The 16,395-nt window shown below is 37.3% G+C and overlaps 1 protein-coding gene across 4 annotated transcripts in view; it reads right to left on the minus strand.

Annotated features, from left to right (window-relative positions):
- The window catches only part of NIPA1 (NIPA magnesium transporter 1), a 53,077-nt gene that overhangs the window by 23,875 nt on the left and 12,807 nt on the right, over positions 1 to 16,395 (minus strand). Inside the window, exons 1-4 of one of the 4 annotated variants that reach the window (XM_072795266.1) lie at positions 15,288 to 15,542; positions 6,043 to 6,161; positions 5,109 to 5,156; positions 4,013 to 4,103 (exon numbers count right to left, since the gene is read on the minus strand). In XM_072795266.1, coding sequence (XP_072651367.1) covers positions 4,013 to 4,103; position 5,109 — 92 coding nt within the window. In that variant the 5' untranslated portion in view covers positions 5,110 to 5,156; positions 6,043 to 6,161; positions 15,288 to 15,542. Of the gene's footprint in view, positions 1 to 4,012; positions 4,104 to 5,108; positions 5,157 to 6,042; positions 6,162 to 15,287; positions 15,543 to 16,395 lie in introns of those variants that run through there. The other 3 variants (XM_072795263.1, XM_072795261.1, XM_072795259.1) reach the window with 3 other exon arrangements.

The following is a 16,395-nucleotide window of genomic DNA, read 5'->3' on the forward strand; positions in this document are numbered from 1 at the left end:
TTACTTCCTTTTGCACTATTTTTTGTGCTATTTGGGTCTTTTACAAACCAAATAATACTTCATTATAATTATTACTTTATAAAATTTTATATATGTTTTTTAAAGGTGAGAAAAGAAAGAAGAACACGTACGTATTTATAGTTTGTTATATTTACCAGGTATCCTAACATTCTTATTACTTTTGAAATATTTATTAAATAACAGGTATTTATTACATCTGGTTGCTTATGTGCATTTTATTGAAAATGAGGGTTAATATTAGTGAAATAAATGTAGTTTCTTTTTTTTAAAGATTTCTAAAAATTTATTCATAAGAGACACAGAGAAAGAGGTAGAGACACAGGCAGAGAGAGAAACAGGCTCCATGCAAGGAGCCTTTTGTGGGACTCGATCCTGGGATTCCAGGATTATGCCCTGGGCTGAAGGGAGGTGCTCAACCACTGAATCACCCAGGCATCCCAATAAATGTATTTTTTTATGAAAAAAATCGTCAGGTTTTCCCTTTGTCATTTTATTTACTGGGATTTTCATACTATTCTCATCAATTTAAGAAATTCTTTATGTCATAGCTTTAATTACTGTAATATTTATTTAAATCTTTTTTCCATTTTATTTTTAATGTAGAATGTTAAACTTTTCATTATTACATCAAACTTTAGAAATTTCTTATCCTTTTAAGATCTGAAAGACATTTTTTCAAGTTGTAAAAATAGAAATATTTTTCTTATATATAGGCCATAAGCCAAGCTAACCTTTTTTTTCCTGTTCTTTTACAGATTCAACCTCCATAGTACATATTCTAGGTTACACTAGAGATGCAGGTTTATTCAGTAAAAATAAGAGACAGAAAATGTCTATAGTTATGTGCAACAGATAATTGGGCACATTAACTGACTGAGTTTACCACAGCTTTACAAAGAACACTCAACTCTGCATTACGAACAGGACAATATACTTCAATATATCACTTCAGTCATGCACTGGAACACTGGAATAGTATCAACAAACCATTGGTTGTATTTGCCTCTCCACATTTGATGGACATTCTATATATAATATTTAATTTACTTAGATTAGATCATATTTTGACGGTGCTATGATTTAAACTGATATTCCTACAAAATTGTCTACCAGTTTTCCCAACACTATTTACCTAAATAAAAAAATTTCTCTTTTAGAATAGAGACATGAAAATTAAATGCAGTCATTTAATCCCAATACTTGACTGGATCTTGTACTAGAAGAAAAAATGATGGTACAAAGGAAAAAAATGGCATAAAAATAATGGCATAGGGCATCCCTGGGTGGCTCAGCGGTTTGGCACCTGCCTTTGGCCCAGGGTGCGATCCTGGAGTCCTGGGATCGAGTCCCGCGTCGGGCTCCCAGCGTGTAGCCTGCTTCTCCCTCTGCCTGTGTCTCTGCCTCTCTCTCTCTCTCTCTCTCTCTGTCTATCATGAATAAATAAATAAAATCTTTAAAAAAGAAATAATGGCATAAATGGTAAAAAATAAACGAATAAAGGATAATGACATAAAATAAGGATATAATGGGTCATTTAACAAAATTGTAATACAGAAGACAGATTAGATACATGTAATACAATGTTAAATTTATTGAAATTGATCATTGTACTGTGGTTATTAAAAGAATATCTATAGTGTTAGGAAACACAAATTGATGTATTTAAGGGTGAAGAATCATGATAGATGTAGTCTCAAAGGATAAACAAACAAACAAAAAACAAAGCAAACACCACATTTATAGTTCTCAACTGGGGGTGATTTGCACACCCCCAAGGACATTTGCAATGTCTGGACACATTTTGGGTGGGTACTACTGACATCTGATCGGTGGAGTCCAAAGATGCTAAGCACCCCACAATGGACAAATCAGTCCTCACAACAAAGAATGACTAGTCTCAAAGGTCAACAGTGTTGAAGTTGAGAAATCTTTTTTTTTTTTAAGATTTTATTTATTTATTAGAGACACAGAGAGAGAGAGAGAGGGAGAGACAGGCAGAGGGAGAAGCAGGCTCCATGTAGGGAACCTGACATGGGACTCGATCCCGGATCTCCAGGATCACACCCTGGGCTGAAGGCAGCGCTAAACCACTAAGCCACCAGGGCTGCCCCAAAGTTGAGAAATCTTGATACAGAGAAAGCAAATGATGGAGGAAGTGGGATAAAAATCAACAGTACGTGTGCACTGGTGAGGGGTATATGGATGTTGTTTTGATCATTCTTTTAAGTTTTTATTTAAATTCCAGTTAATATATTAGTTTCAGGTGTACAGTATAGTGTTTCAATACTTACATACTACATTTGGTGCTCATTACAACAAATGTACTCCTTAATCCCCATCACCCATTTAACCCATCACCTGTTTTGATTATTCTTAATCTTGTAACTTTTCTGTAATTTGGAAATTATTTTCCAATAAAAAGTGTTTTTAACTTCTTTTCAAAATACTATATTGTGATGATTACTTTATCATACACTGAATCATTAGAGAAAAGTAGACCTATCTGGGGACTCCCTAGTCTATTTCTAGTCTATTCTATCTCTCTTCTATATTTCTAGTCTGTCTCCTGAAGACTTTGAGCAGTGAACATTTCTGGTGAGGTGACTTAATTGTCAAAGTCCATGAGAATAGTTCTTTGGAACTTAACTAGGCAAGATATTTTAATATATGCATATTAAATGTTCAATGTGCAAAGACCCCAGCGTCAGATGATTTATTTACCTGATGTTTTTTCAGAAGAACAAATCAAAGAGTGAGGCTGGGCTCTGGGAAGCTAGAGCAGTGATTCCCTGAAGTGGAATTGCATCACTCATGCAATCCAAGTTCTTCAGGCCATCCAAACACAAAGCAACATCATGCTACATGTGATATTAGTCTGCTGTTTAGATAAGGACAACATTCTACAAACATATTTTCAACCTGGAGAAAACATATTTGTGCTTTTTAGGCTACAGACTCTTAAAGCCTAATTGACTTTAAAGTACAATTTAAATTTATCTATCATAGACCCACCACTTCTCTGAAAGGATTTGGGAGTCTGTCTAGAATACAGGAGAATGCCAATATATAAATGAGTTAGAAACTTGGATTTTATTTCTTTTATTATATCTGTTTCTTAATAATTTCTTCAAAGGTAAAACAGAATATAAATAAGCTCATAGAAGGATGTATGTTGAGCTATTCAATTAATAGCTCATAAAATCATTTTTGTAGGTAACTCAAATGTAATACAAAGACTCCACTTGTAATGCATAATGGCTGGCAGCCTTCAAGTCCCCAGTCCTACCTTCCTCCCTTAGCCCCACATCTGGGCAACGTGATAAGAAAACCTGCTCATAGTCTCAGACCCTAGTGTCCTCAGTCCATTAGTACTGGCAAAAATTTAACTGAGTGTGGAAACCTTCACCCCATTCACTTTCTAACTGCAATAAAAACCCAAAGCCCCTCCACCCTCATTTCCCCCTGGACGTTTAGACCACAGAAGCCCTTCTCCTGGGCATGGGGATTCATCTGCTATTAACTGTTACGAGTTATAAATTCTATTTTATACCCATTGGTGCCACCTCCATAATTTCCCAGAGTGGAGTGAGAGATTTGTTCAGTGTTTGGTAGGGGATGCTAGGCATACAAATAAAACACCAACTGACTAGTTTTGCTTAGTGATTTCTCAGAATCACTTGCTAAGGTACCAGGAACACCTTAGTTTCTAGAAGTCTTTCAGGATAAAGACAGGAGAACAACAGAATCACATTCACTCATGTCCATGCATAAGTTAGGGTCTGAAATATACTAAAACAAAGTTCTAAGAGAAGGGTAATAATTCACAAAAATCATTTCGAAGGGATAAAATTAAACCACAGAGTAGAATACTGAAGACCTAGCTTCAGTTACAATTTTGCTTTTATTATTTGAACAAAAATACTTAAAATGAAAAGTTTTTTAAAATCTAAACTGCACATTAAAAATCAAAACACAGAATCCCAGTTCTCACCCAAATGGCACTCCAAGGGCACCCAGTGGAGTCACCAGGACTGTGGGGACCGCTGTGTAAGCCAGGAAGTTTCCAATCTGGCCAACAGCCACTGTCAAGAGAATCACAGGATATCACTTGCAATTACAGCTCACTTTTAGCAATCATCACAGAGTTTAATTTGGCAAGGCTCTGCTCTGAAAGGGCTCTTCTATTCATTTCTTGTAAGGATGCAAATGTGGGGCAATGTTTGCATAATTAAGGGTCCTGAAAGCAGAGGAAAGTAGGCCCTACAGCATCACGGACCCAATCATTCAGAAGTAGTTTCAGCCCTCTGTGGAAATTCCAAAACTAAATGGCAGTGATTGACAGTGGATGCAACAAAGTATATTTCCACTCTTTCCGTAACACATTCTTGTTTTAAGACTAGTCATGTAGAATCTCCTGTGTCCTTTCAATGGCCTGGAATCTACTCCAGTATAGAGTACTAGGTCACAGTGACATGCTGCTGGCACACCAAGTGGAAAAACTACTGCCCGCACAGGACTGCACTGGGACTGTATCAAGACAGAGCTTTAAGATGAGCTCCTCAATAAAAGGAAACATCATCTGCTAGACAACACCTTGCCTAAAAGACAATGTGTGACAAATAAACCTCATGATATTTATGAATTTTCTAACACAATTTTTCTTTATATATGTAGGGCTCTAAACTCCAATCTTATTATTTTTATATGATAGCACATAAACCTCTGTGTGTGACCTCTTTTATATGCTATTACATGATCCTGTACTTAAGGCTAAGTGAAGAAACTCTCCTTTGTAAAACCAATTATGTTCAACAAAACATGAAATTTCACCAAATGTCAACAGCCTGACTACAGGTGAGTAAGCAGAAGCTGTTTTAGTTTCTTTGGGCCCAGACAGTCAGACCTGGCCTAAATTCAGAACTAATTGCAGGCAGCAGGAACTCTACCTCCTCCCTCCCTCCAATGCCTCCCACATTGGTCTTCAGCCCAAAGATTGGAGCTGCACTCATTCCACCCGCTCCAGTCCAACCAGAAGAATGACTGATCTTAAGAAAGAAAACACACTCTTCACCACACCAGGTACTTACTTGCAATTGTGCCTGCCCACCACACAATGTCTGTTAAATAGGAGGTACCTATGAAAGAGATAAAAATGTGAGAAAAGTATAAAGCAAGAGGTTTACAAACTACATACTTAAAAAGGAGTTTTTAGGGACCCCTGGGTGGCTCAGTGGTTGAGCGTCTGCCTTCCGCCCAGGGCATGATCCTGGAGTCCCTGGATCAGATCGAGTCCCACATCAGGTTCCCTGTAGGAAGCCTGCTTCTCTCTCTGCTTATGTCTCTCTGTGTCTCTATGAATAAATAAATAAAATCTTTTCAAAAAAGCAGTTTTTACATGAAAATAAAACTAAAAACAATGAATGCCATACTGCTTATTTACTCTTTAAGTTATTCTATAAATAGCAACATGAGTAACCACTAAAAGTGGCAAATTCAGATTTTTTTTTTTTTTGCAACGAACACAAACTGACCCAAACAAGTAAAACCTTTATAAAAAATGATTTTTTGGCTCATGATGCCACCCAGAGTCACACATATTCTTTGGCATGTAGTTTATGTTGAAGTCCAGTTCTCTCATGCATTTACTGCAACCCATTTATATGATAATTTTATGAGCATAGGGTTCAATGACTTGATGCTTAAACAGGTTACTCAATTTTCATAATTTAGAATTTATAGGGGCAGCCCCGGGTGGCCCAGCGGTTTAGTGCTGCCTTCGGCCCAGGGCGTGATCCTGGAGACCCGGGATGGAGTCCCACGTCGGGCTCCCTGCATGGAGCCTGCTTCTCCCTCTGCCTGTGTCTCTCCCTCTCTCTCTGTCGCTCATGAATAAATAAAACCTTTAAAAAAAAAAAACTTAGAATTTATGATTTAGCTCTTTTTTCAACCATTTGGGCAGAAGACCTTTTCACTCACTCAGTGATTTGACATTTTACACAGTCTCTTGTATTGTTAGGTTACCCTAATATATCCCCATGCAGTCAGGCAGAAACATGAACAGGTGCCCAGGCCTTCCCATCACATGGGTTCCTCTTCCTGCCTGTATGACAGGAACCTGCAGCAAGATGGTCTCCCGAACTCTGAAACACATAGTTACACAATTTCAGATATGTCAAAATGCTCATCTGACAGGTTTCTTCAGTTCAAACTAAAGTACCTAATTCTAATAGTGAAAGGGATCCTAAGAGAAGGGGGCGGGGACTGAGTGGGGAAAAATTAGAGAGGAAGACAAATCATGAGACACTCCTAACTCTGGGAAACGAACATTAAGGAGGGCTTTTGTTTCCCTTGCCTTTGGAGACCTGTCTAGCAAGAAGTTACTGTGGCTGAGGTCACAGAAGTTGCTGCCTGTGTTCTCCTCTAGGATTCTGGTGGATTTCTGTCTCACATTTAGGTCTTTCGCCCATTTTGAGTTTGTGTGTGTGGTGTAGGAGAATGGGCCAGTTTCATTTTTCTGCTCATGGCTGTCCAATTTTCCCAACACCATTTGTTGAAGAAACTGTCCTTTTTCCAGTGGATATTCTTTCCTGCTTTGTCAAAGATTAGATGACCATAGCATTGAGGGTCCTTTTCTGGGTTCTCTCTTCTGTTCCATTGATCAATGTGTCTGTTTTTGTGCCAGTACCACACTGTCTTTATGATCACAGCTTTGTAATACAGCTTAAAGTTCAGATTGTGATGCCTCCATCCAGTTTCGGTTTTCATTTTTAACATTCCTTTGGCTAGTTGGTTTTTTTTTCTCATTTCACACAAATTTTAGGATTGTTTGCTCCAGCTCTGTGAAAAATGCTGATGGTATTTTAAGGGAATGCTTTGTATGTGTGGATTGCTTTTAGATACCACAGACATTTTGATAATATTTGCTCTTCCAATCCATGAGTATGGAATGTTTTTGCCACTTTTTGTGTCTTCCTCAATTTCTTTCACAAGCATTCTATAGTTTCCAAAGGACAGATCCTTTACCTCTTTGGTTAGGTTTATTCCTAGGTATCTCTTTGGTTTTGATGCAATTCCAAATGGGAATGATTCCTTAATTTCTCTTTGTCATGCTTCTGTTAGTGTACAGAAATGCAACTAATTTCTGTGTACTGATTTTATATCCTGCCACTTTGTTGAATTCCTGAATCAGTTCTAGCAATTTCTGGGTGGAGTCTTTTGGGGTTTCTACATAGAATATCATATCGTCTGTGAAGAGTGAAAGTTTGAGTTCTTTGCTGATTTGGATGCTTTTTATTTCCTTCTGTTGTCTGATTGCTGAGGTAGGACTTCCAGTGCTGTAGTTAGCCACAGTGGTGCGAGCAGACATCTGTGTTGTGTACTTGATCTTATGGGAAAAGCTCTGTTTTTCCCCATTGAGGATGATATTCACTGTGGGTCTTTTGTAATGGTTTTTATGATATTGAGGTATGCTCCCACTATCCTTACATAGCATATGGTTTTTATCAACAAGAATGCTGTATTTTGTCAAATGCTTTTTCTGCATCTTTGACAGGATCATATGATTCTTATCCTTTTATTAATATGAAGTATCACACTGAATGATTTGCAGATGCTGAACCACCACTGCAGCCCAGAAATAATTTCCACACAGTCGTGGTGAATAATCCTTTTAATATACTATTGGATCCTATTAGCTAGTATCTTGGTGAGAATTTTTGCATCCATGTTCATCAAGGATATTGGTCTACAATTCTCCTTTTTAATGGGGCCTTTGTCTGGTTTGGGAATCAAAGTAATGCTGACCTTATAGAATGAGTTTGAAGTTTTCCCTCCATTTCTATTTTCTGGAATAGTTTCAGAAAATAGATTTTATGTCTTTAAATGTTTGGTAAAATTCCACTGGGAGGCCATCTGGCCCTCAACTCCTGTTTGTTGGGAGGTTTTTGATTACTGCTTTAATTTCTTTACTGATTATGAGTCTGTTTAGGTTTTCTATTTCTTCCTGTTTCAGTTTTGGTAATTCGTATATTTCTAGGAATGCATTCATTTCTTCCAGATTGCCTAATTTGTTAGCATATAACTGCTCATAATATTCTCTTATAATCGCATTTCTTTGGTGTTGGCTGTGATCTCTCCTCTTTCATTCATGATTTTATTTATTTGGGTCCTTTCTCTTTTCTTTTTGATAAGTCTGGCTAGGGGTTTATCAATATTATTAAATCTTCCAAAGAATCAGCTTTGTTGATGTGTTCTACTGTTTTTCTAATTTTTATATCACTGATTTCTGCTCTAATTTTTTAAAATTTATTTATTTGAGAGAGAGATTGTACAAGCAGGGGGAGCAGCAGGCAGAGGGAGAGGGAGAAGCAGGCTCCCTGCTGAGCAGGAAGCCTGACTTGGGGCTTGATCCCCGGACTCTAGGATCATGACATGAGACAAAGGCAGACACTTAACTGATTGAGCCACCCAGGCACCCCATGATTTCTGCTCTAATCTTTATTATTTCCCTTCTCCTGCTAGATTTAGGTTTTATTTGCTTTTTTTTTTTTTTCCAGCTCCTTTAGATAGGTTAGGTTACATATTTGAGACTTCTTGTTACTTGAGGAAAGCCTGTATTGCTATACACTTCCCTCTTAGGACCGCTTTTGCTGCACCCCAAAGCTTTTGAACTGTTGTGTTTTCATTTTCATTTGTTTCCATGTATTTTTTTTCCCATGTATTTTTTAAGTTCTTTAATTTCCTGCTTGGCCCATTCATTCTTTGGTAGATGTTCTTTAACCTCCAAGTATTTGGGACCCTTTCAAATTTCTTCTTGTGGTTGACTTCAAGTTTCATAGTATTGTGGTCTGAAAATATGCATGATATGATCTCAATCTTTCTGTACCAGTTGAGACCTGATTTGTGAGCTAGTATGTGATCTATTCTGGGGAATGTTCCATGTGTGCTCAAGAAGAATGTGTATTCTGCTGCTTTAGGATGAAATGCTTTGAATATATCTGTGAAGTCCATCAGGTCCAGTGTGTCATTCAAAGCCCTTGTTTCCCTGTTGATCTGCTTAGATGATATGTCCATTGCTGTTAGTGGGGTATTAAAGTTCCCTACCATTACTATATTATCATCAATGAGTTTAAGTTTGTTATTATTTGATTTGGGTATTTGGCTACTTCCAAGTTAGGGACATAAATATTTACAATTGTGAGGTCTTCTAATGGATAGACCTCTTTAGTATGATATAGTGTCCATCTTCATCTCTTATCTCTACAGTAAGGGATTCTCCAGTATCCTCTATGCTTTTTTATGCCCAGTTAGTATCTTTATAGTCACCGTTTTAAATTCTAGTTCAGACATCTTATTAATATCTATTATTGGTTAAATCCCTGACAGTGAGTACTGCCTTCTGTTCCTTCTTTTGGGATGAGCTCTGTCTCCTCATTTTCCAGAAAAGGAAGAAAATGAACAAAAACAACAACAACAACAACAACAACAAAAATACCCTATATTCTGGGTGTGTTTTGGTCTGCTTGTTAAAAGAAACTAGATCCCAAAATAAGAAAGAGAAAAACATATATGTGTGTATATATAATATATCACATATACACACACATATATGAAAATACAATGAAAGAAAACAAATTAAAGAATATGTATAGTATACATAAAAAGTAAAAAGGAATAAAAAATTGAGAAAATAAATGAAAAAATACTAAAACACTAAAGAATAAAAATACAAAGAATGCTATATACTGTTTTCCCCGAGAGCTGAAGGTCTTCAGTGCTCTAAGATCAGTAAATTTGGTAAGAGCAAACTGTCTGTGCTGATTTTCTAGGGGAAGGGTCTGTGGCACTGTTTCTCTGGTGGATTTACCCTGTGATGAAAATGCTTTTCCTGGGCACAGGGAGGCAGAGCTTGCTGTAAGTGGCTACACACTCCACTAGGTGGTGCAACTTTGCTCCCTGAAGGCTTTCAGCACTGATGAGGGGGATGAAAATGGCTGTGCCCTCTAGTCCTGGAGCTGAAAATTCACCCCCAAAACACAGTCTTCAGTGAGCCCTCAAAGAAAAGCAATCAATCACTCTGTCTGCCCAGTTGCCATCAGAACTCTGTACTCACCCATCTTTGTGATCGAGCGTTTTTGTTTTTTTTTTCTTTTATATCCTTGAATAATTATTTATAGAGATGAATCTTCTAGCTCCCAACTTGATTATTAGAGAAATACAGAATTCTAGGATTTGCATCAAAGTATTCCAGCTCCATTTCCCACCCAACCCCATCACAAAGGAAAAGTTTGGAGTGGGTCATATAAGATTGTCAAATGCTGACATATTTTGGGGCACCTGAGCAACTTAGTGGTTGAGCATCTGCCTTCAGCTCAGGTTGTGATCCTGGGGTCCTGGGATCAAGTTCCCCATCTTGCTCCACGCAGGAAGCCTGCTTCTCCTTCTTCCTATGTCTCTGCCTCTCTGTGTCTCTCATAAATAAATAAATAAAATTCAAAAAAAATGATGACATATTTTGAAGTGATCTTAAGGGTAAACAAAGATTCGCCTTATTTTCCTTGATCGAGCGTTTTTATCTCAGGTATGCTACTGAGTTTCAAAACTTCAAATTTTAGGGACTCCCATAGCGTGGCCCTGCCCTGTTCCTCTTGGGGCAGTAGGGGGGGGCAGGGAGTTGCTCACCACCCTTCTGCCTTTTGTTGGACTCCTCCCAGAAAACAGTCACAGGACGACACCACAGTTTGCAGTTTATGCCAACACAGAGCATAGAGCTGACACATAGACTTACTGTTCTTTTTTTTTTTTTAATATTTTATTAATTTATTCATGAGAGACACAGAGAGAGAGAGAGAAGCAGAGACACAGGCAGAGAGAGAAGCAAGCTCCATGCAGGGAGCCCGATGTGGGACTCCATCCCAGGACTCCAGGATCATGCCCTCGGCTGAAAGCAGATGCTCAACCGCTGAACCACCCAAGTGACTTACACTGTTCCCAGGTGGCTTCCAAGCTCCTAGGTCTGGGAATTCTTCGCACTCAGGCACTACCAGTTCTTCCTGTGACCTATGGCATCCTGAGACCACATTGTCACACCTGGGATTCCACACCACTCACCTCCTGAGCACTTCTAAGCCAGGTACATGCCCCACTGTAGCAGACTTCTAAAAGTACTGATTTTGCACTCTGCTGTTTAAAATACTCGTAGTAGCCTCCTTAAGCAGGTTCCCTCCCCACCACCATATCCTCAGCTATATCACACTGGATTCAAGTCTCCACACCTCCTATCTTCCAAACGTTGGTTGCTTTTCTACTAGTAGATTTGCAGCATTTGTTTTCTCAGATCTCTAATTGGTTTATTGGATGTTCAGAAAGATTTGATAACTATCAAGTTGTATCCAAGGGAGGAGATACCCTTAGGGTCCCCCTACTCCTCCAACATCTTAACTTCTCTCTCTGTTGTGTTTCTGTACACCAATAATGAACTACCAGAAAGAGAAATTAAGGAAATAATCCCATTTACAATAGCATCATAAAGAATAAAATATCTAAGAATAAATCTATCAGACATTGATGAAAGAAATTAAAGATGACACATGCAAATGAAAAGATATACCCTGTTCATGGATTAAAAGAATTAATATTGTTAAAATGTACATACTCAAAGCAAACTATAGATTCAATAATCTTTATCAAAAATATCAGTGGCATTTTTCACAGATACAGTACAAAAAATATTAAAATTTGTATGGAACCACAAAAGACCCCAAATAGCCAAAGTATTCTTGAGAAAGAACAAAACTGGAAATGTCATGCTTTTTTATTTTAAACTATACTACAAAGCTATAGTAATCAAAACAGTATAGTACTGATGTGCAGGCACACTGACACACACACACAAATTTAAAAAATAGAATAGAGAGCAAGTTATACTGATGTTTACATGGTCAATCTACAACAAAAGAGACAAGAGTATACAATAAGGAAAAAAGTCTCTTCAATAAATGGTGTTAGAGAACTGGTCAGCTACATGCAAAACAATGTAACTAGACCACTTTCTTACACCATTTACAAAAGTTAACTCAAAATGGGTTAAAGGCCTACTGTAAGACCTGAAACCATAAAACTCCTAAAAGAAAACATATGCAGTAATTTTTTGGACATCAGATTCCACAACATTTTTCTGGATATATCTCTTCAGGTAAGGGAAACAAAAGCAAAAATAAAGTATTGAAACTATGATATCAAACTAAAAATCCTTTGCACAGCAAAGGAAGTAATCAACAATACAAAAAGGCAACATGATGAATGGGGAAAGAAATTTGCAAGTGACATACCTGATAAGGGATTATTACTATCTAAAATATATAAAGGGATCCCTGAGTGGCTCAGTGGTTTAGCGCCTGCCTTCAGCCTAGGGCTTGATCCTGGAGTCCCAGGATTGAATCCCACATCAGGCTCCCTGCATGGAGCCTGCTTCTCCCTCTGCCTGTGTCTCTGCCTCTCTCGCTCTCTCTCTGTGTCTCTCATGAATAAATAAATAAAATAAAAAAAAATAAATATATATATATATATATAAAGAACTCATACAACCCAACACCAAAACAACCCCAAATAATCTGATTTTAAAATGCACAGAGGATATGGATATTTCTCTAAAGGCAACATACAGCTGGCCAACAGACACATGAAAAGATGTTCAATATCAATCATCAGGGAAATGCAAATCTAAACCACAGTGAGGTATCATCTCACATTTGCTATAATAGCTATAGTCAAAAAGAGCAGAAATAACAAGTGTCAGTAAAGATATAGATAAAGGGAATCCTCATGCACTGTTGGTGAGAATGTAAATTGATGCAACCACTAGGAAAAATTTTATGATGTTTCCCCAAAAAGTTAAAAACAGATCTACCATATGACTCAATAACTCCACTGCTATGTATATACGTAAAGAAAACAAAGATATTCATTTCAAAAGCTATATACACTCATGTTTACTGCAGCATTATTTCCCATATGGAATTTCCATATTATGGAAACACCTAAAGTCCCCATTTACAGATGAATGGATGAAGAAGGGGGTGGGGGGTAGATACAGACATAGATACACACACACACAGTGGAATCTTACTCAGTCATAAGAATGAAATCTTGTCATTTGTGACAACATGGATGGACCAGAGGGTATTATGCCAAATAAGGTAAGTTGGACAAAGAAAGACAAATACAGTGTGATCTCACTTACATGGAATCTAAAAAACAAAATAAATAAAAGAAAACAAAATAGAGCAGACTTACAAAAGGAAAGAACAAACTGTTGCCAGAAGGGAGAAGTATGGAGGGATGGGCAAAACAGGTGAAGAGGATTGAGAAGTACAAACTTCTGGTTATAAAATAAAGGAATATAAAGAATAACGGGGAATATAATCATTTATACTTTAATAACTTTGTGTGGTGACACACGGTAACTAGACTTCTCATGATGACCATTTTGTCATGTAATCACTATACTGAAACTAATATAATGTTGAATACCATTTTCAATAAAATAGTTCAATAAAAATATATATAGTACAAAATTACTATAGGAATTAACTTACAATAGAAATTTTCACTTTATGCAAATAAAATGATAAATGAGTATATAAACAGAAAATACATGAGACAAATACAACAGACTAAGTGGCATATATAAATCCAACTGTAATAATTAAAATATTAAACAGAAGTTGGTATAATATCATTCAAGTCTTCTAATCCTGGGTGATCTTCTGCTTAGCTTTTCTACAAAAATCTTTTAAAATAAATTTTTGAACCTAGGATACTGAAGTCTCCAACTACTATTGTTTTCCTATTTTTCTTTTTCTTTTTTAATTTTTTAAAAGATTTTGTTTATTCATGAGACACATAGAGAGAGAGAGAGACAGAGACATAGGCAGAGGGAGAAGCAGATTCCCTGAGGGGAGGCCATTGCAGGACTTGATCCCCTGACCTGGGATCATGCCCTGAGCCAAAGGCAGACACCCAACCGCTGAGCCACCCAGGTGTCCCTATTTCTTTCTTTATTATGTTAGTTTTGCTCAACGTATTTTGAGACTCTGTTGTTAGGTACATATTGATTTATAATTGTTACATCATCCTGATAGATGGAACATTTCACTGTTATAACATGTTTTTTGTTTTTAATATATTTTTGTCTTAAAAATCTACGTTTTTCATATTAGTATAATCACTTCAGTTCTCTTTTGTGTATAAGTAAATATTCTTATCCATTAATTTAAATAATTGTAAATGTATGTCATTCTACAACATTTTGAAGCTCATTTTTATGGCAGATGCACATAATAATCCACTCAATGTTTTAAAATTTATCTATGATGTAGAAAGATTTTAGAGACTTTAAAATCAAGGAATCACAATCTTTCGTAGTGGAGAAAACAGAATGCTGGGGGCAGGGAACACCAACTTTTTTTATTCTAATGAATATAGTTTGGTCATCAGTGCTTATGGAGTCAGGGATAGCCATCATACCAGTTGCTGGAATGTGAGTGACCCTCATGAAGTGAAAACTGGTCCAAGGATGCCCGTGGCCAATGCAATGAAAACCCATGGGCTCTCCTCTTTCACTGCTACATTTCCCAGCACCATTGACCACCATGTAGCACATGTATTTGGAAGTTTGAAAAAAAAAAATGTGTTACTAAAATGGGGAGAAAGCTGGTACCAAAGGATGGCGAAATGAAAAAATTTTGGTCACGCTTTTGTCAAAGGAGCTCCAAATCTCTCAGTCCCTCTCATTCATATGCTCTAGGAGGAGCCTGTATTTGATGAAATCCAAAAGCTGTTTAGAGCACACTCACGTTTAAAGCCAATATTAAGCAAAATTTTTCTGCTTCCATGGACACTTAATAAATCAGATTTTCTATCTGGATACCCATCCTGCTACAAATCAAGGTGAAGCTCCTCCAGATGGTCTCCAAAGGCCTCAAACCAGGAGCATCCCTTGTGCTCTGCCCTGAAGGAGGTCCATGGCTCTGCTTACCCATCCACCTGTGCACAGCTTCCTCATTGAGCTGGCTGCCTCAGGTTCCTTCCTCCTTCTGTAGCCATGAGTTCCTCAGTGTTTGCATTCCATAACAGCCTTCAATCTCTATCATAAATAGATATTTTTCTCTATGTTCTAAAACCAGTTGGTTTCTTCAGGTTTCATCTTCAGACATCACTGTACCTAAAGATCCTAAAGTCTCTCACCTGATCCTAAAGTCACTCACCTGATAACCTCAGGAGGCACTCATTCAAACCTCTACCCACACTCCATTTCCCAGCTGATGGCCACGATACTTCAAGCCCTCTGGGCTCAGCAAGAACAGAGAGCCACAAAATTATAGAATAGAATATGGAGGATTTTCTGTTTGTTTGCCTAAACTCATCTGTCCTCTCCTCCACTCCTAGGTGGAGATACCAAGAGCTAAATTGCAGGGGGTTTTGTCTCACACTGGAAAACTTGGGTGCTAACTGGGAGGCTGAATGCCTGTTTATAACAGTTGGACTATAAAACAAAGAAATGTTGTGCAAATACAAAAGAGACTTGTCAGGATGAGAACATCAGTTGGCAGGGATACTGTCCAACTATGGACTTGTGGCTTTTAAAACATTTCATTTTTAGTTATATAAGTGCATCACAAACATCCTTAAAATATGACTTTCTAGCACAAAAATACAGATAGCCATCTAGTTTATTTACTTTCTGGATTATACCACAGAAAAATTGCTTCCATTTATGTGTGCTCCTATAGTAACAATAGAAGTTGCTGCAAACAGCAAAGCTAGAGTCCATCACTATGTCCTTTACTAATTAAGTAATGCCTTGACTTTAAAACTGTGTAAAAAGATGCCACAGTTTTCATAGGGTTCTTTAAAAAGGGCTAGGAATAAAGAAATTTTCTTTCCAAATACCAACATAGCTAGATGAGGGTATTAAGTAGAATCAATTTGAGCACTAGCGTTCATTGACTTATATGTGGATTTAATACTTTAAGTCATTTTGTACATCAAGTATTAAATATGTAGACTTATTTTCCTAAAGAAATAGTTTGGCAGTCTTGAAAAAGAGGAACAAAGCTGTAGGACTCCCACTATCTCACTTTAAGATTTATTATAAAACTACATAATCAAGACAGTATGGTACTGGCATAAGCATAGACATATACAATGTAACAGAACAAAGTTAAAAAATATACCCACACGTGTACCCTCAAATCATGGACCGGAACAGCAGTATAATTCAGTGGAGAAGTCTCTTTAATAAATGGTGCTACATCAACTGGATAATGATAGGGAAAATACTAACCTTGATTCATGCCTCAGCTATATGCAAAA

This window comes from Canis lupus, chromosome 2 (assembly GCF_048164855.1).
Source record: "Canis lupus baileyi chromosome 2, mCanLup2.hap1, whole genome shotgun sequence".
In the NCBI taxonomy this organism is placed as follows: Eukaryota; Metazoa; Chordata; class Mammalia; order Carnivora; family Canidae; genus Canis; species Canis lupus.